General features: G+C 33.2%; 4 protein-coding genes across 5 annotated transcripts; 2 read left to right on the plus strand and 2 right to left on the minus strand.

The window, feature by feature from the left end:
• Positions 1-734: 734 nt before the first annotated feature.
• Positions 735-3,469, plus strand: LOC109797303 (DNAse I-like superfamily protein). The gene is made up of 4 exons (XM_020357297.3): positions 735-1,524; positions 2,543-2,750; positions 2,847-2,976; positions 3,065-3,469. The coding sequence occupies exons 1-4, from the start codon at positions 836-838 to the stop codon at positions 3,223-3,225; spliced, it is 1,188 nt and encodes a 395-aa protein (XP_020212886.2). The 5' UTR covers positions 735-835; the 3' UTR covers positions 3,226-3,469.
• A 1,779-nt stretch (positions 3,470-5,248) lies between these two features.
• LOC109797784 (putative indole-3-acetic acid-amido synthetase GH3.6) lies at positions 5,249-8,369 on the plus strand. 2 transcript variants are annotated; one of them, XM_083059345.1, is made up of 3 exons: positions 5,249-5,717; positions 6,489-6,597; positions 6,685-8,369. In XM_083059345.1, exons 1-3 carry the CDS (start codon positions 5,546-5,548, stop codon positions 8,018-8,020), a joined length of 1,617 nt encoding a protein of 538 aa, XP_082915471.1. In that variant the 5' UTR covers positions 5,249-5,545; the 3' UTR covers positions 8,021-8,369. The 2 variants fall into 2 exon arrangements, with proteins under 2 accessions (XP_082915471.1, XP_020213511.1); XM_020357922.3 differs by having other exon boundaries at positions 5,251-5,717; positions 6,484-6,597.
• A 97-nt stretch (positions 8,370-8,466) lies between these two features.
• LOC109796365 (sugar transporter ERD6-like 7) lies at positions 8,467-11,090 on the minus strand. Its single transcript, XM_029270727.2, has 7 exons — positions 11,027-11,090; positions 9,914-10,164; positions 9,766-9,825; positions 9,603-9,662; positions 9,481-9,534; positions 9,313-9,372; positions 8,467-8,993 (listed from the first exon to the last, which is right to left on the minus strand). The coding sequence occupies exons 1-7, from the start codon at positions 11,088-11,090 to the stop codon at positions 8,871-8,873; spliced, it is 672 nt and encodes a 223-aa protein (XP_029126560.2). The 3' UTR covers positions 8,467-8,870.
• A 3,335-nt stretch (positions 11,091-14,425) lies between these two features.
• On the minus strand, positions 14,426-20,722 carry ATG18G (autophagy 18 G-like protein). Its single transcript, XM_020356250.3, has 9 exons — positions 20,330-20,722; positions 18,966-19,424; positions 18,422-18,826; positions 18,072-18,317; positions 17,137-17,964; positions 16,912-17,069; positions 15,793-15,929; positions 14,964-15,479; positions 14,426-14,849 (listed from the first exon to the last, which is right to left on the minus strand). Exons 1-9 carry the CDS (start codon positions 20,501-20,503, stop codon positions 14,845-14,847), a joined length of 2,928 nt encoding a protein of 975 aa, XP_020211839.2. The 5' UTR covers positions 20,504-20,722; the 3' UTR covers positions 14,426-14,844.
• Between the last annotated feature and the right edge of the window lie 321 nt (positions 20,723-21,043).

Here is a 21,043-nt window from a genome sequence, read left to right on the forward strand (position 1 = left end):
TAAAAAAAAAAGGACAAACATAGATTTATATACATACAATTGTCTCTATTAATAAGAAGTCTTTTGGACGATGACCAAAAGCAAAATCATAAGAATTTAGACTCAAAATGAACAATATCTTATTATTGTGGAGACATGTGCATATGAAAACTCCTAATACACAACAACTAACTCCTTTTTGAAAATTAGTTCGCACTTGGTCAATACTTGTGGTGTAAGCATTAGGTAGAAATGATAGTATCACGATTCATGGGTTAATTGTTGACAATTAATAACCCTTGTGATTTGGAAGTTTATTGTTAAAAAAACTTAGGGAATACATTTTAAAAATAAAACACATGTATATAAGAAATTTCACACTTCACATATTAAAATAATAAATTAAACTTTTAAATATTTTAGACTTAAACAACTACTAAGCAATTTGTATTAAAGATGTCCTCATCTAATAATTGAAAATTACTTGTTTTTAATACATAAAAAACCACTTAAGTGAATTTTGTGCATCTTAATAAATTCTTTTTCATATACATCAAATTAAACTTGTAAGTATAACATGTTTTAAAAAACTAAATTATGTATCGATAATGTTAAACCTTATAGATAAATTATGTGTCATGTAGCGTGAAGAGACACAATCAACCGATATAATAATTTCTCCATGGCATATTATTAATCTTTAAGCACTGTATCGATCTGTATCAAACTTATTCCTTCTTAAAAAAAGAAAAAAGTTTAGATAACTAGTCTCTAATATTAACATGATAAAATCAAAAGGCAACGCTTGGAAAGAGAAGCAAGAGGTGAAAAAACTTGATCTCTCATCTGAGTTGTCATGGTGTCTCCAATGCAAGAGCCAGTCCCACCCCATTCCCTCACCAACGACACCCACGGCCATTTCTCCATCATGCTCAACCTCCTCAACAAGAACCTCCGCCGCGTCCTCCGCTGGCCACTAAGGCGTCGTTCCAACTCCAAGCTACGCTTCGGCGAACCAACCACCGAAGCAGCTCCTCCCCATAGACCAATACGAATCGCAACGTTCAACGCCGCATTCTTCTCCATGGCCTCGGTCGACATTCCCGAAGCAGACAACAACGTAGGAGGATCGAAGTCAACGTACGATCGACCACGAAGCATTCTGAAAGCGTCGCAGTCGCAGAGTCCGGTGCCGGGTAAGTCGAAGCCGAGAGTGTCCATCAACTTACCCGATAACGAGATTTCGGTGCGGCAAACGAGCTTCTCCGAAAGCGAGAGGAAAGGGTCGTCGTGGAGTTTCCGTGAGGGACAGAGAAAAACGGTGGTTGAAGTTCTGCGAGAGTTAAACGCCGACGTTTTGGGTTTGCAAGACGTGAAGGCGGAGGAAGAGAACGGAATGAAGCCTTTGTCTGATTTGGCTCGTGCTCTTGGGATGAACTACGTCTTCGCCGAAAGCTGGGCTCCTCAATACGGCAACGCCGTTTTGTCCAAGTGGCCCATCAAACGCTGGAACCTACACAAAATCTTCGACCACACTGATTTCAGGTAAACAACCTCACACGCACTTTCATCATTTCACAATCTTTACTCATCTCACTTTCCTAATCGCATTTCCTTTACTTTCAAATTTTTCACATTTTCTCACTCAATTATTTGTATCATGTGAATGCTGACGTGAAATAATGTGTCATGCTAGTGATGAACATGTTACATCAATTATCAAGCACACAAATTGAGTCATAAAATTTGTTAAACAGTGAAACTTAGCTTGGGTTTCTTTTCTTCTATTTGCCAGTGGCATTGATACAAAACACGCGTACCAACTGTGTTAATAGCTGTAAGCACTATGCAGATTGTCCCCACCCAAGCTTTTGTGTTGTCACCTACCTATGTAGGTATAGGACCAATTCATTGCATATTTTGTTTACTTACGTACACCTAAAATATTCCAATAAAGGAACATTAATCTCTACAACTCTGCCTCTATACAAGTTTTCGCCGTTTACCATTTTTGGCTTCGGTTTCTGGGTCTTGTGGAACAAACATATTTCATATTTTTCACTTTTCAGTTTTTAAGCAGTTTTTATTTAATGCTTACAACAAGTTGCTCTTGTTTTTTCTTTTAGGAGTAGAGACGGCATAGTTAAATAATTTTTATGTTTGATGTTAAGCAAATTTGTACGATGCAATGTACGTACGTACAAGTTATCATCATTTTGGAATATCTATTGCATAAACTAAATAATGCTGCTGTTTGAAGGAATAGTTAGACGTCCAATTTGTCTGATGTTGAAGGATAGTGAGAATATTAATTATATTACTGTTCTTGCTCAATTTCATAATGATTAGAAGTAAGAAATTTGTCTTACTTTAATCCAAAGGTATTTGTTGCTAATGACCTTCTGTTAAAGAATGATTGTGGAAATATTAGTGGAAATCCAGCCTGTGAGAAGTTCAAACTTGAAAACAATTTAACTAGAACAAATACAATAAAAGGAAATGTATTTGAAAATTTAGAGGTTAGAGAATGACTTGGCAACAAATTGTAATTTCATGGCAACAGGAATGTTCTGAAGGCCACTATCGATGTACCCCAAGAAGGTGAACTGCACTTTTACTGTACCCACCTTGATCATCTTGATGAGAATTGGAGAATGAAACAGATAATTGCAATAATTCAATCGAATGATGAGCCACACATTTTAGCTGGAGGCCTTAATTCGCTCGATGAATCAGATTATTCCCAAGAAAGATGGACAGATATTGTAAAGGTATATCTAGCATAATCTTAATTTTTTTTAATACTTTTTCTATGTAAAGTCTAAAAAAAATATATTAATTTCATCAATTGATTCATTTGTGTATAGTACTACGAAGAGATGGGAAAGCCAACACCGAAGGTTGAAGTGATGAAATATCTCAAGAGCAGACACTACACAGATGCTAAGGACTTTGCAGGGGAATGTGAATCCGTTGTCATGATTGCCAAAGGCCAAAGTACAAGAACAATTTCTTAAGTCTTTGGTTTTTGGAATTTCAACTTTGTTCTTATACTAAGCTCCTTAAAATTATAAATATTATGCAGGTGTCCAAGGGACATGCAAGTATGGAACTCGAGTGGATTACATTTTGTCTTCCTCAGATTCTCCATATAAGTTCGTTTCCGGATCCTACTTAGTTCTTTCTTCCAAAGGGACTTCAGATCATCACATAGTGAAAGTTGATGTGGCAAAAGTAATTAAATAGTAATCCTCAAGAAAATCTGACAAAGAAGAAGGGACAACCAAGACAGAAAATTTTAAGAATAAAATCAGCTCCATCGAAATGTATATGAAAAACACAAACTGGAGATATAGATTGAATTATTTTCTTCCTAATTGTGTTCTGTATAGCGTTATTCAAAATAAATTAGAAACAAATGTAATAAGGGTGAGATATGATGTGTTACACATTTTTTTTTTTTAATTTCTTGGATTTGTACAGCTTTTGATTACTCGACTCGTTTGTGCATTTCTAGATTCACTATCATGTTAAAATACCAACTAATTTGGTCGTAAGTAAATTTTCTCATTTTTAATTTTACGTTAAAGAGTTCAAAATTGGTTTAGTTAAAGTAATTTTTGTATTAAATTAAAAAATTTATGTCTAATTTTATTATTAACTTGCTTTTCAAAAAATAAATATAAATCATTATAATTCAATATTAACTTTAACCAAAATCTATTTTTATTAAAAATCAATTTCATTCAAATGATTGTTAATTTAACATGCATGAAGTGAAATTTAATCAATGTTTTAAGTAAGATATTTTATAATTTTGATAAATAAATTTGTAATATTAAATATTTTATCAATTGGACTTGAAGATATATAGTATATATGTTTAACAAGTTTGTTTAATATAATTTCTTATTTTTTTACATGTAATATTTTAATAATAGTTTTAATGATTCTGGCTGGAGATTGAAAATGAAAAAAAAATTGAACTAATCAAAATTAATTAAGACAGATTGGATCATTAAAAATATTAAATCCAATCCCATCCATATTCATCCTTTCTTAACTAGTTTAAAAGATTATTTTTCTAAAATATATCTATTTAGTAAAATAAAACTTATTTTACAACGTGTAATGTTTTATGATGAAAACACCACTAACTTTGATATTTTATGATGAAACATTATTTTATGTAGTATTTAAAATTATAAGCTCATAATCTATATTTTCCTATTTTTATTTCTTTTATCAAACTTTTTCTGTACCTTTCTTATATAACGAAATATTTAACATTTTCTCACACTCTTTTTTTCTCTCTTCAAATATAAGTTCTTCATGATATAAATTTATCGAAATTATAACATAAATCCATTTATATTATCTCATTTCATTTAATAAAACATTTAGAAATAAAAAGAAAACATTATTTTAATTTTTCTGACAACAAATTATATATTTGAAATAAGTTAAAACATGAAAAGTTATAAATTTATAATTATTTGGATATGTATATAATTATGTAATTTCAAATTATGGATAAATAATTAAATAATTTTGTGTAATTTTACACTTCAAAGTATTTTTAAAAAAAATTTCCAAGTTCAATTTTATTTTACTTTCAAAAAATATTCCACTTTAATGAATAAGAAATCGCTATAACTAACTTTTGAATGAAATTTATAAAAGTTAATAATTTTACGATACTCAATAGTTTTTTTAAATACAAATACTTTTAATTTGGTTATTTATTTTTTCATTTTTTTTAAAGAGTGAATACTCACTTTTATTCATAAAAGTAGGGAATTAAAATGGTATCTATATGATCCTAAATTCGACCAATAAAAAAATACTTCACCCTTGTCTCTAAAATAAATAAATAAATAAGTCAACCAAATTTTTAAATTTAACTATTTATTTTTATTTTGTTCTTGTATATATATATATATATATATATATATATATATATATATATATATATATATATATATATATATATAACATTATCACTTTAGTGATTTTAGGTACATATTTTTTTAAAAAAATTGAATTAATGTAATTATTAATGTGTCCTTTGAAGAATTTTTTTTAAAAAAAAATTTTATTCATAGACAAACAAGATAATATCTTTTAAATTCAGATACCAAAGTTGCTTTTTTTAGATTAAAAAAAAAATTAATGCGTGGGCTATACCACAACATTTTGCATACATCTATATCATACTTCGTGTGATCCGACTCAAGAGCACATAGTATAGAAGGACACGACAAGAAATATCTCCTTCTAATATTGTGTCATGTTGTTCAAAGTCAAAACTCGACAAAGGGTAACAGCAAAGCAAATCATATTAAACATGTTACTTTCCTTGTGTACTCAAAATTAACAACGGCAACAGAATCCCTGAAAGTGCCGATTCTTTTAGTGACCAAGAAAGAAGAAAAAAATTGTGATCTCCAACGTGAACACTAGAGCAACATGATGACAGGCGAGGAACTGATACAAAAGCTTGAAGACTTAACCAAGAACGCCCAACATCACCAGTTGGAGACTCTCCGTTCGATCCTTCTTCACAATGGCAACGTACGCTATCTCCAACCCTTCAAGGCTCCTCTTCATCCCTCCACTTTCACACGTCTCGTGCCCTTGTCTTCCTATCAAGACTACGTTGACTTCATCAACCTCATGGCAGAAGGGAAAGATGACCCTTTTCTCTCCGTTGACCCTCTCTTATGCTTCTTCTACAGGTCACTAAATCACTATCTTCTCTCAATTCATCTCTTTAAACACTTCTTCTTCCTTAAAAATCGTTTCACACTTCACACACGTCGTGATCCCTCACCGTGTCACGTTGGGCAAACTATCATCATAAATAATGCCTTAAAATGGTAAATTCAAGAATGAGTATACTTATCCTTATTTGGATTCATAAATGCTTTTGTTTTTATTTTCTGTATCTATTCTTAATGTTAAAATGAACAAATGTGTATTGAGTCTTTCAATTTGTTTGTCAGAATTAGTTTTAATCTTTATACTTTAAAAGATGTAATTTTATTTTTTTTCTTCTTAATTTTGTTCTTTTTTATCTAATTTATGATATTAAGGTGATCAATTGAAAGACAAAATTCATTGATTATATATAAATATAAATATCAAATTATTATTTTTAAAGGATAAGAATTATGATCAATTTTTAAGAATATATTTTATTCATTAAAAATGTCAATTTTTCACTCTTTTTTCATGTTTTTGACTAAAATACTTATTTTTTTCATATTTTATATACAAACTTATGAAATAAAAACAAAAATAAGATGGCATTTTTGTAATTAAAAGCCAAAACTGAAGACGTTTTCTTACAACTATTCAATAAATTATCTCATGTTGAACACACGTATTTGAGATGTGACATCGAGCATTATTTACACCAAGTTTTGTTTTGTACGTTATAATCTTTTGGGGCACTTAAATTTGATTGACATTGATAATTGAGGTTTGGATTTTGTCCCTCAGCTCAGGAACAAGTTCAAGCACCATGAAACCGAAATTGATCCCTTACTTTGATTCAAGCCTTTCCAAAGCAGCTTCCTTTATTGGTCATCGAGGCAGTGTTGCTATTCGTCAAAGGTGAATTAATTAATCAAAATTTTAATTTCTTCCAAAATCTGAAGGATATCATGTTTGTCCAAAAAGATGAATTTTAAACTCTTGCAGGCTATTTCCTCCAAGGCCAGAAGTGAACAAGATCCTATGGTTTCTCTATGCTGACAATATTACTACTACTAAATGTGGCTTGAAAGTTATGGCTGCCTCCACATACCCTTTGCAAAGTGGTAATGCCACCCCTCAACAACTTGCTACCTTTTCCAGTCCCCTAGAAGTGATTCTTGGGTCTCATGTTGAGCATCAATTGTACTGCCACCTTCTATGTGGCCTTAGGAATCTTGAACTTATAGATGGAATCACAACCCCTTATGCCATTGGCTTGATCAAAGCATTTGGTTTTCTGGAGTCCAAGTGGGAGCAACTATGTGATGATCTAGACCATGGATTTCCATGTAATGAAATTTCAGAGGTGGCAATGAGGGAAGCTGTAACTAAGACTCTTGGTGGACCTCAGCCAGAATTGGCAAAGAGAATAAGGTTAATCTGTGAAGGTAACAACTGGGGTGGAATTGTGTATAGATTGTGGCCAAACATTCGTTACATAAGGTGTGTTACCACTGGAAGCATGAAGCAGTACTACCAAAAACTCAAGTATTATGCAGGAGAGGTACCTATTTTAGGAGGGGATTACTTTGCTTCAGAGTGTTGTGTGGGTATAAATTTAGACATAATGCAACCTCCTGAGACAACACGGTTTGTGATGCTTCCAACTGCTGCCTACTTTGAGTTTCTTCCATTTAAGATGAATGAGGACAATATTGTTAATAAGGAAACAGTGGATCTTAGTAGTGTGGAGGTTGGGAAGATGTATGAAGTGGTTGTTACTACTTATAGAGGATTTTATCGCTACCGTTTGGGCGATATAGTGAGAGTTGTTGGTTTCCATAACTCATCTCCACAAGTAGAGTACGTAATGAGAGCACCTAAAACTCCTGCTGAGATTGTGACTGAGAAAGACTTGATTTCGGCTGTTGAAAATTTTCAACTTGCACTTAGAGGTGCTATGAGAATTGAGATTGTCGAGTTTGCAAGTTTCTTGGACCAGGAGTCAAGACCTAAGCAGTTGAAGGTATTTGTGGAAGTCCAAGAGGAATCTAACTTTTTGGAGGATAAACTGGAGGAATCAGTAAAAAAATTTAGAAGTTGTATCTCCTCTCTCGAGAGTGGCTTGGGAGCTATGTACAAGGTGCAAAGGGATAAAGGTCAACTAGGAAACTTAGTGATATTCATCATAAGGCCTGGAGCTTTTGATCAATTATCAGAATTAGCCATTAAGAATGGAACATCAGCTAGTCAATATAAACCACCCAAGATTATACGGAATCATGAAGTTGTCAAATTATTGGAAAATTTAGCCTTTGTGACAGCTTCACTGGATGACTAATAATATTTAGTGAATGAAATGAATTTCTACCAATAACGCTATCCCCACCCTCTAAAATTCAACTCTTTTGAGAATGATCTATTTCAAAGATTAGTGATTACATAAACATAAGTGTAATAGAAAGATTAGTTGTTTGGGGTACAAGTCAATGCATGTTTTCAAGAGGTAAGTTTCCAATTGGGGCATAAGTGTAATAGAAACATTATGTTTAGGGATGCTTTGATATTCTGTCAAATTCGAAAGGGGGAGGGGGACATTCTACATTTGTTGTTTTGGTGTTTAAGTTTACCTTGTAAATTGGTTACATGTAAACCATTTCATTTCAATAAATCTTAGTTCTTAATTTGAATGATATAATTTTTTTTTTCTCTTGAGAGCTAAAGTGCAACCACCAATTTTATATTACTGTCTTGGAGAATATTTCATGAACCATTGACATTAAGGTAATCAATGTGAATTGTAAACCTTGAGAACAAATCCAATTATCAAAATAAAAGCAAAACTACGACAAATAATATGGCTAGTGATGATTCAATCATCAAACAGCGTCGGTTTTTCCTTTTTCTTTCTCCACCGTACACTGTTCAACAAATCACCAAACTCCTGCTTCCTATGCGTTAATGGCCGCTTGTAATTGTTCCAAGCTTTTCCCCTTGGTTTCTGGCACAGCAACGATTATAAATAATATACCCGGTGCATTTATTGCTGCATAAAGAATGAAGGTACCCGCAAATTGTACACACAAGTGAATTTACTAGTTCTACAGGTTTCCTTAACTTCAATCTTCTACGGTTAATCCCAGGTTGTTAACACCTTTAATTGAAATAAAACAGAAAAACGTGACTTGTGTTTATTTACCATAGGAGCTCCAGCTCCTGAGGAAGTTGAAAGTATAGGAACATAACCATGCACCAACCCAGTTCGTTAATGTGGCCACACTTCCTGCTATCCCTTTAATATTGACCGGAAATATCTGTAAAGTGTAAACCAAAGGTAATATTTGATCAAGTTTTATGTCTCTTCGTTAAAAGTAAGTCTTGCTGATTTTGATCAAGTTTTATAAGTGGAGACTTTGTAAGTTGGTTTTGGCTATTAACACGCATCACTAGCTTCAAGCCAAATAAAAATAATAATACATTTAATTCCAGCAGGGGATCAACAATTGCTAGTTCTTAAGTACAACTGTTATTCTAGAAATTCCATATTGTATATGTTTAATTAATTTGCATTTCTTCTCTTGTGCTTATCTTAGTGGCATTAAAACTTGACCGAAGAGAGAGGAAGTTAAGTACCTCAGACATCACAACCCATGGAATTGCTTCCATTCCAATTGAAAATGCTCCTATGTAAACCTAATATCACCAAAAGAAAGAGTAATAACACATGGAGAATCAGTTCATATTTGAGACACATCCAAGAAAACAACATCAATAAATACATAGTAGCAATGGTCATTATACCAGTATGCCTGTTACGGCAAGTGCTGGGACTGCTGCAGCACCCACCTCGTGAACCTGTTTCACAGAAGGATATTATTTTCACAAAATTATCAGGATGAAAAACCAGAAGCTATGGGGTGTACCTTGAGATAGAATGCAACTGCTGCAAATACACATCCTGCGACCAATCCCGATCCAGATATCTAAAATGAAATCAAGAAAGAATAATAAGAATATTATACACAAAAAGGATATTTATAAGCACACAAAAGTTTGAAGATAAACTGTTTTGTGCTTTGAATTTACCAGATGTAGGGGCTTCCTGCCAGCTTTATCTATGAGGGCTGCTCCACCTGTGACCACAATCTGCAAAAGAAAAAATAATGATGAGTTGGTTTGGGGAAAATAAATATTAGATTTTACAAGAACTAATGATCAAGTTAAAATTAAGAACCTGAAGGCAAGCATATGTTATAGTCCCGATGGTGGGAGAAAATCCTGACATAAAATCCACAAAATATTCATTGCCAAAAAATAAAATAAAAAATTCGAATGCTTCATGAAGTTTATTCAACAGTTTGTCAGTTTCCAATGGGAAGTGTAGCAGTGAGTTATTGATTATACGAAATGGTGATGTGCAATAAAGTATGACGGTGTCATAGACTCGAAATGCAGACTTTGAACCATATATGATTACAACAATTCCTATAAGTACATACCTGCTAGTTCAAAAAAGAATTTGCTGGTATAAAAGCAAATTCCAATGATCCCCCAAACTGCTGGAAGACCATAAGAATCATTCAATATCTCACTTTGTACAATAATTAGGATACAAATAAGTCTCACATTGATAAAATATGATAAAAAAAATAACAATTTATATAACATAAACATACTTTAATGATTGAGAGGCCTTTTGGGTAATGACCAAAAGAAAAACCGTGAGGGCTAAGACCCAAAGTGAACAATATCTCATCATCATTGTAGAGTATGTTTATGTAATAACCTTATAAAACAACCCTCATAAAATATCATCTCAGACAAATACCATAAAATAACCTCATCAGTGGTATCAGAGCCGCATGTTAGATTCGGTGACAACCAATAACCCCATAACCCCTCATAACTCATAACATATAATGTGATATATAAAGATAGATTTCGCTGCATGAAAGGTTAGGTCCCTTGTTTGAGAGGAGGATTGTTGGGATACAAACAAGTCCCATATCGATAAAATATGATAAAAAAAATAACAACTTATATAACATAAACATACTTCAATGATTGAGAGGTCTTTTGGGTAATGACCAAAAGTAAAACCGTGAGGGCTAAGGCCCAAAGCGGACAATATCTCATCATTGTGGAGTATGTTTGTGTAATAACCTTATAAAAATAACTCATAAAATATCCCCTCAAACAAATACCATAAAAAATAACCTCATCTTTGGTATCTAGAGCTAAGGTTACGATCTTGGAGATGGAAGCAGAAACAAATTTTTCACAAATTTCCCCACCTATTTTTGATGGAAAAAGTTATGATCTTTGAGCGGTGAGAATGGAGGCATACCTAGAAGGTTTAGATCTCTGAGAAGCCGTAGAAGAAGATTATGATGTTCCCGCGTTGCCGTCATCCTACCGTAGCCCAAATGAAAATTCACAAAGAAAAGAAAATCAAGAAGGCAAAGGCAAAAAGTTGTCTCTTTGCCTGTGTTTCACAAAATGTTTTCTCCAGGATTATGACTCTCAAATCGGCAAAAACAATTTGGGATTATCTAAAGGAAGAATATGCTGAAGATGAAAGGATTCAAAGCATGCAAGTATTAAATTATGAGAGAATTTGAAATACAAAGAATGAAGGAGACTGAGACAATCAAACAATACTCAGACAAATTGTTTGGCATTGCTAATAAGATACGATTACTAGGAACACAATTTCTTGATTCTAGAATTGTTGAAAAAATTCTAGTAACTATACCTGAAAGATATGAAGCTTCAATAGCGGCTTTGGAGAACACAAAGGATCTGAGTAAGATCACTTTGGCAGAGGTGTTATATGCATTGCAAGCATCAGAATAAAGGAGGCTTATGAGAGAAGAAGGATCTATGGAGGGTGTATATTTAGCCAAATGGAAGAACAAAAATAGTGGCAAAAACAAGAAGAAGGAATTGTTTCAAGAGAACAGTCAATATAATAACACTCAAATTTTTCCACCATGTCCTTATTGCAAAAAGACTAATCATCCACAACAGAGATGTTCGTGGAGACCTGATGTAAAATGTGACAATTGCGAAAAATTAGGACACCTAAAACATGTATGCAAATCTCATGAGCAACAAGAAGAAGCCAACATTGTTGAAGATCAACAAGAAGAGGAAGAAGAAGAACTACTTTCAATGTCATGCTTTATGACCAAAAAACCCTCAAAAGCTTGGATTATTGATAGTGGTTGTACAAATCATATGACATATGATCGAGAACTCTTCAAAGAACTCAACAAAACTGATATCTCTAAAGTTCAAATGGGGAATGGAGCACACCTTGCAGTAAAAGGCAAAGGAACACTTGCTATTAAGAGTCATTCAGGTTTTAAATTAATATCTGATGTTTTATACGTTCCTGATATTAACCAAAATTTGTTGAGTGTTTCTCAATTATTAGGAAAAGACTATAAAGTGTTATTTGAAGATAAAAATTGTGTGATTAAAGATATACACAACAAAGAAGTGTTCAATGTCCATATGAAAAGCAAAAGTTTTGCTTTAAATTTGGAGAAGGAGGAGCCAATTATAAATGAAGATATAAGTGAAGAGCACAAAGATACATGTCTTCAAAAGAAGTTTGATGATCAAGAGGAGAATGAAGATGATGAAAAATCACCTTCAAAAGAGAAGTTCGAGACAAATGTTAAAGTGGTCCCACTCAAGAAAGATTACAACAAAAATTACAAAAAGAAGAAACCAATCAAAAAGAGAAAAGACAGATTTTGAAACTCAAATTAGGTGATAAAATTATTTAGTCAAGGAGGAGTGTTGGGAATATGCCTAAATATCTTTAGGAGATTAAGTTAGTTTTTCTATAAGAATATTTTATTTATATTTTAAATATTTAGATTTAATCTGTTCTGATTATTTTAGGATTTATTTCCTTATTTTAGAATAGGATAATATCAATATTTGATTTTGTATAACAAATTTTTTCTATAAATAGAGACTCATGAATAAAATTATATTATACTCTTCTGATAAAAATAACTCTTATAAAATATCCCCTCAAACAAATATTATAAAATAACCCTATCATAAATTTTAACCATCTTTACTTAAATGCAGGAACTCTGAAATAATTTGATCTACATCCATACTTTTATAATTACAACTTTGTTTATTATTATATTTATCTTTTTTGTCTAAAATATAATAAAAATAAATTAGCTGATATTTAGTAAAACATAATAAAAAAATTAAAAAACTAATTCTTATAATAAAAGTTGATTTGGGTTAAAAAAACTTCAAGAATAAAACTAATTCTTATTTTGCTTGAGTAAAAAAAAAACATATTAATTAAACACATGCTTGGTTTAAATTATTTAAGTTCATCAAGCCAATTTAACCTAAGTACCTAATAAACAAATTTGTTTAGAATGATTTTTAGAGTAAAATATCTTTGAAGTGAGTAACCAAGTAGTGATAATGAATAATAAACTACGTGGGTACAGCAAAAATTACCCAGGATTATCCTCTTAATAAGGGCCAAAATGATAATAGGTTAATTGTTTGTTTAAAACTGAAAGTAAAATTAAACAAATATTTAACCAATATTGTAAAGGCATCATTCTCTTCCTTTTTTTTTTTTTTTTTTTTTAAGTACACCCCCTTTTATTTATTTTTTTAAAAATATCCTTGACCTTTTTCTTATTCTTTAATTTTTTAATTTTACATCGAATGGTGAATTTAAAACATTTTTTCTTATTTTTCACACATTTTTTCTCTCTCTCTCTCTTTTAGTTTTCACATACATTTTTTATTATTTTTGTACTCTCCACCTATTTTAATAGATAATTTTAATTCTTTTGATTTTCACATTATTCTCTCCTACCTCTTTTTTCAATTTTTACACGCACTCGAACCATAAAACTGGTGCGCAATAATGTTGTAGGTGCATCCAACTTCCAGGGAGGAATTGCTCACACTTCCAAAAAATACAAAACACTTAATTTAATATTGTGTTTTTCTAGAAGCATAAAAAGGGAGGAATTGCTCAAATAAAAAATGTATATATGACTTGACACTTTCAACACTGTTGAAGAAACTACATGCGCCTATAACATTGTCATGCACCAGTTCTATCCCGTGGGTATGAAAACAAAGAGGGGAAGAGAGTAATAGTGTGAAATTTAATTGGAGAAGAGAAGAAAAAAAAAATAATGTAAAAATCAAAAGAATTAAAATTACTTATGTAAATAGATGGATAGTGAAAAAAGGTAAAGAGATACATGTAAAAAATTAAAAGAATAAGAGAAGGATGTGTCTAAAAAAAAGTGCTAAAATTAAATGTTGGAGGTAAAAAATAAATAAATAAGGATTAATGATATTTTAGAAATTTAAAAAGAAAAAAGGAAAGAAAAAAAAAAGGAAGGATACTTAACAAAAAAAAAAAAAAAGGTGTATATATCATAGGCTATTGTGAATTTGATAAATAAGATCGAAGAAAAGATATAGGCCTATCCTGCAAAATGAAATGTAGATATCCACCGAAGGGATCTGTGAAAGATCAAATAAAATTTTACTCTCGTGACTGTTGATCCTTACAACAATAATAATCGCGCTTTCAAATTTTTCTTCCAATAAAAAAAACTGAAGCTAATTTTAGAGGCAGTTCTCTCCCGTCTCCACTAATTGACATAATCAATCATACTAAGCTAATATCATACTGTACCATCTACATGAAGGGACGGAGAAGTATCAGTTAAACACACTAATAATTTAGTTATTCATCTTTCATTTCTTCTCTTTTGCCAAATTCAAAATAAAAATGTACACGACTTAAAAGGGAATTCCATGCCTGATTCATATTTACAGAACATTGATAAATGACCAGCTTACGACTGAATGCAAGCTCAAAATACCTTTACCCAGAACTTTCCACACTGTAGGCCCCAAAGTTAGCAAGCCCCTGAATACATGAATTTCCATCGACAAAATGTACAAGGTTGAGAGTCCGATGGAAACCGCACAATTCAGCAACAAATCAATCTAATATTTTGCTCATACCATTTCTTATTCACAATATTTACATTGATTTAATATTTCCTAGCTAAGATTCCAGCCAGCGCAGATGACGAGATGACCTCATAGGTGCTGCAACTTATTCTTCAATTGTGATAATCAACCTAAATAAAGTAAGTGAAATTAATGAAGTCATTGGCAATAGATTAATAGATGATATCAACAAAACAATCACAAAGATTTAGAAAATAGATGTAGCTGCAGCCTCATATTTTTACCTTCTTCGGAAAAGGTAAATATGCCACCAAACATTTCATCATTCTCCCCCTCTTCCTCCAGTCGCTCTCTTTCATGGTGGCTGCTGCCGCTGTCAACATCATCAGTTACAACTTCAGTTAACACTTCACTATGCTCCTGTGTTGTGCAGTGGCCATCCTTGAGAGATATCCCAAGACATTCATTTTGCATAGTCGAGGCTACTTCCACAAATTCAGTCTCGTCTGAAGCATGTTCTAGGACCAATGCTGAGTTCTCATCGATCCCAACACCTATAGAATCTGTTCTTTCAGAACTGATATTTTCAAGAAATATAGGACTGTCAATATGGTCAACGTTAAAATCAACATGTTTTGAGTTTCCAGATAGACATGATGAATTTTCCATCACAATCTGGTTTTGCAGAGAAGGCTCAACACTGATTGTTCCCATTTTTTCCAGGCATATCTCACCAAGCATTTGATAACTAGAAGCAACTTGATCCAAGTCAAGCAGATTTTCAATTCTTCTTGATGAACCTAGAGTAAATTAGTAATATCATATAAATGAGAGGTTGCCACATGAGATTCAAGATAAATTACTAAAAATAGACTTGAAAGAGGTTGTTGGTGGTTTCAAAAATAAAAGAAATTACTAAAATGATGTGGACTGTTTAGTACTCGGCTATTCATCAAGCATTTCATTGAAGAAGAAAAAAATAGTAATATTATGAAAATGTGTATCTAATATTCTTGCACAACTTCAATGGGTCCTTAATGATTCATACTTTGCTTCACAAAAGTTACAAAACTAGCCTATTGAAATGTATTTTTTCTATACACAGCTTCTCACCTCCATCAGAGCTTTCAGTCGAACTCAGTGATGCTGGCTTTGAATGACAAATAACTGTCACATCAGCAGTTTCCTTGTCATCAGCCTGATTGGGAACAGGAGATGTAGGACATAAATATCTTCCCCCAGCAAGGCCTCTAAATCAATAGCCAAGCGTAATTAGCATGACCACAATATATGAACATTGACAAGCACATACAAACAAAAAATAGTTCATTTAGGATAACAGCTGTAACTAATGATAATATATGCTTTTTGCTAGACAATACTTAATTGGCCAAACGGTAATAAATCCCTGTAAATGCCTCCAATTCATCAACCGAATGCAGGCAGCAGATACTTAAAATATGGATGATTGATAGGTCCCTAAGAAGTTACGTTAGTAATTAGTTAGTCAAAGAAATACACAGGTTTATGTTAGAAAGAAGGGGAATGGTCCTGCAACTAATTTGGCCCATTAAGGTTGAGTTTATGTTAACTGACCAATCGCTGTATATAATTAGGAAGAGGGTTGAGAGGGATAGCATCATTTGTGAGAAAAGTGGCCACTTTGGGTTAAGGATGTACACAAGTCATGTCTCTTGAGCTCAACTGCAAATAAGCAATGGGTGATGATGCTAACATTGCAGTGTTTGCCTAGGACTAGTCAAAGAGCTAGTGCTTACTTGGCCCGCATGGGCACCGGGGCTCAAAATGTGATGGTAGGATGTTAGGTTCTACAGGAAACAAGTCCCACATTGGAAGTATGGGATTATAGTGTGAGGTTTATAAGGCCTTGAGCACTCCAACTACAACAATTAGCTTTTACGATGCAATTCTCCCAAAGTTCTTATCAACGACCCTAAGAAAAGGAGTGCAACATTTGATAATATTGGTATTTCTTTTTCTTAATGAAGTGAAATTCTTTGAACTCTAGAGCTGCTGAAACCCATTAAATCGTTTCTTTAATGTCCTCGGTAAAGCTCATTTTGTTTCATCATATACTAATACTACAGTGACACTCAAATTTTGCAATCCAGAAATAGTATTAATTAGATATAATGGCATGATTTGATTAAGCATTGGCAACACACACTGACTGCAAAATTTGTAAGGAATGGAAAAGAAAATAGTCACCACCTCGCATTCCAGCTTGATCTGATGCTATGAAAATGGTCAAAAACAGGCAGCAACTCCTTCCGTCTTATTTCAACTTCATTAGCAGGGACTTTTTCAATTTCAAACTCCCCACTAGCACTCCAACTAGCTGCTGCAGATCTCATTGTATAGAAACAAATCTGAAGAAACAAAATTGTTATTTGCCAATTCCTGGTATTGTATGTGAAAATCAAAACCAATAAATACCTTAGACTTTTGCCATATGGGTAACCTTCCAAAATTCACTTGCACCTCTGCATTAGACAGATACCAGCGAAACCTTTCATGCATATTCCCACTAGAAGATTTCACAATCTTTTCCCCTGGCCCATCATGTATACCCAAAAAGTCCAATCCATGAATATCACTATAACCTATTTTCTCTTGAACTCTCTCCATACCCACTTGTCTATCAAAGGTATTACAGCATGGTTCCCCTCTTTCTGGCCATTCTGACCTTCTACATACATCCCACCATTGAATAGGTTCAACTTTCACTCTGAACTCATCCTCCTGCAGAAGTGAAGTTGACTGATTTCTCAAGCCACTATCAGTTGTTTCTCCACCAACAGATGGCAGAAGTTCATGTTGAACTACATGACCTGAAGGTGTAAACAACAATATATGCTCTAAAGGTTTTGCCTTCGATTTAACAAGCTGTTGCGAATGAGATAAGGAATTATGAAAGATTGCAGCAATGGCACCAGATGGCACAAAAACTTTTCCTGTCACATTCGCAGCAGAATTGTGAACAGTATTAAGCCATCCAAAGCTACTATATTTTATCCGGCTAGCCACAGAAAGGACAACAGGTGCTGGGGGAGGCAAAGATTGCTGATAGGAAATGGAAGCTGGAGTATACCACCAAGGCAGAGAAAAAACAGGACGCAGGGACGGTTCTTCACCCTGAGAACTAATAATTTGAAAACCAGTATCACCTCCAAAGGGTGACAAAACAAAAAGATGACAAGTACCCTTGGAAGAGACAATTGCAATCCACTGACTAAAATTACTGAAACAAATGTCCTGAATCATCTGCCAAATAAGAAAAGAAAGAAAATCAAAAGGACATGAAGGCAAACTATAAAGGAATGTCATGAAAAACAAATAAAATAAATTCATCAGATCAAAGATAAACTGACCGCTGGTGTTATTCCACGATGAAGTTTATAAAGATGCACATGAGAAGAGTTCCAGTTGGAGCCTGAAAAGCCTGAACACTTGCTTGTGAATAATGGCATTATCCGAAATATATTAATGTTATTCCCATAGACTGATGCAGTGACCAGAAGGGTCCCGCTAGGGTCAAAACATAGTGCAGATATAGGACTAGTATGAGCTTTGAATTGTGATATAATAATTCTGGAAACAAAATCCTTAACGACTACCTGCAATCAACCATGACATGAACATGTTGGAGATTAACATCTCATATAAAGCCCATAAATATTTAACTTATCAATTAGTTAAGCCATCATGAAACAATACCAACCATTCCTGCATTATCTGCATCAATTCCTGTAACCCTGTTGACTTTCACACCTGAATTTGAAGCTACAGGAGAAGATGAACCATCAGGAAGTAGCTCTTGACAGTATTTGATTATTCCAGAGGCCAAATGTCTACTGGACTCCATTGCATAACGAGCCACTAAACTACCACTGCTTGGAGAAGTTGATGGACTAATTCCCGGAGAAGCACTGCAGTTTTGTGGGCTTAAGCAACCTAAATTAGAGGGAAGGGGGTTGTTAGAAGCATATGCCAACCACCTTGGACCCACAGTCATTGGACCATAACCAACATTAACACCAGTTGTTCCTTGTCCAGCTAACTGAGGAACAGGATAACTTAGAACACTGAACTTATTCTCAAGAGTCACAGCATCAAAGCAGTATATCTGCAAAAAATGATCAAGTACATCAATTATATATTACACAAACAAGCCAAGCCAAGCCAAATAGACCCTATTACTTTATCTGACAATAATGCTCAAAGTATTAAACAATTCTAAAAGACACTGGGGAACCACTGCATACTTGTGTGGCAAGACCAACAGCTACTATCCGTGAACTGCATCTGATCATACACACAGTGGATCGGAACCTCAGAACATGAACATAACAGTGAGACTTCAAGGAGTAAAACCGAACAGCTGTTGAAGAGTTGATATTGTTCCCAGGTTGAGTCTCAACATTATCATCCTTTCCTAAAGGACTCAAACAGGTATTGTTCTGGTTTATATTGTCGGCGTCATCCCCAGAAACAACCAACAGTAAAGGATGCGACTTTCTAAACCCCTCCTGGCCATCACAACCAATGGGGAAGGGTTGCATCTGTAAAAAAGAAACTGGACCATCACGCTTTGAAACTAATTCACTGAAGCCAGAGGCATCATCCACATCAAGAACTTGAAATCCATTCAGATAACCAAGTAAAAGAACACGTCTGAAGTTAGATGGATCAAGCTCCAATGTATCAAAACCAGCCCAGGTTACCTATCCACCAAGTAGTAAAAGGTAAAATTATATATTAGATCATGTATTAAACAAACAAAAAAGGTCAAAGAAGAAGAAAGTCTAGTCATAAGACTCATAACAATAATTTTAACTGGAAAACGGAAATTTAGCCAAATTGCAATGCAATTAGTGAGCAAAGTGTAGTGAAATTTATGGACCAAGAAAAAACTAACAAAGCCAGAACTGCAGAAAAATCAACTATACATAAAGAACTTAAAGTTAATTTCAATGTGTAACCAATGATAATATAGTTTAGTAAACTATACAGATTCCATATTTGATATCTTACCTAATTAGTAATTATTAAATTAACACCCCTACAAAGTCATTGAGTCCTGGAATCCCCAAAATCTATTGAGTAGATTCACAAATGTTGTCCCAGAATTGGTTTGGTATTCTCTCTACTCCAACCCAAAAAAAAAAAAAAATACAAAAAAAAGGTGAAAAATTCAAGGTTGATTTTTTCAACCAATTTTTCTTACAAAATTCTGTTAGAAAGGCTTATCTGCATCTACATGAATTAACAGATTAGGAAAGCCAACTCAGTGTCTACTTTCATTAGAAAAAACCTTGGTGCAAATAAATAATATTGCCAATATCATCGGTCTAATCTAACGCATTTAAATTGATAAAGCTAATCCAGAAAGGGGTACAACAACACCTTTGCTCCATATGTCAAAAAGTAACGAAACAAATATATATTTGATTCTTTATAGCGATAATTCCTTCCTCCTTTGGTAGTTGGGATTATTTACAACGAAACTAGAATCCTTCCTGAGTTAATAAACACCACCAAATATGTTTTATTTATTTATTTTTATTAACAGTTTGTACCTACCAATGACACGCGAACAGTGGAAGGTGGAAAGGAAGGGAAGCAGTACCTGATCTTTGTGATCCTCAGATGAAGAGGAAATAGAAGCTGCAACGGAGGCGCCAGCAGAGCGGACGGTGGAAGCAACGGTGGTGGCATTCGTTGACACAGTCTTGAGGCACAGAGAGATAATCCTCAAGGAATTGGGCAACAAGCCGTTGTTCTTCCCCTTTCCTTTCTTCATGATTAATATCTTTCTCTTCTCTCTCTATCTATCGTGAATTCATCAGTTTGTATCGCTTATCGCTCCTTCTCTCGTCCATGGCGGCTGCTGCAATTTTTGTGTATTACTGTTTTCTTTGCCTTTTCTCTCTTCTTCTGCTTCTTCCAGTTTTACTCTCTTTTTTCAACCAAAAATTGGGATGAACAACAAAATGGATTGGGTTGCACTGCATTGCACAACACTCTAAGCAGACAAATTAAAAATAAATAAATAAATAACAGTGAAATAAGAAATGATCGTGTGTAATAAATTCATTAATTTTTATAAAAATATTTTTAAAATCATATATATCAAAAATAAGTTATGAATATATGAAAAATTATATTTATAAGTAATTTTAAAAAAACTCAAAAAAAGTTCAATATAAAAACAGAAGCTGAAATTTTTAATATTAAACTGAAAATTATTTTTTTGTTTGTAAATAATATAAAAAAAATTAAGCTCATACTATTTTGTTTATAAAATAATTTTTTTTTAATTTTAAATAACGGATGTTTCATT

Source organism: Cajanus cajan, chromosome 6 (assembly GCF_000230855.2).
Source record: "Cajanus cajan strain Asha chromosome 6, NIPB_CcT2T_4, whole genome shotgun sequence".
NCBI classification, from domain to species: Eukaryota; Viridiplantae; Streptophyta; class Magnoliopsida; order Fabales; family Fabaceae; genus Cajanus; species Cajanus cajan.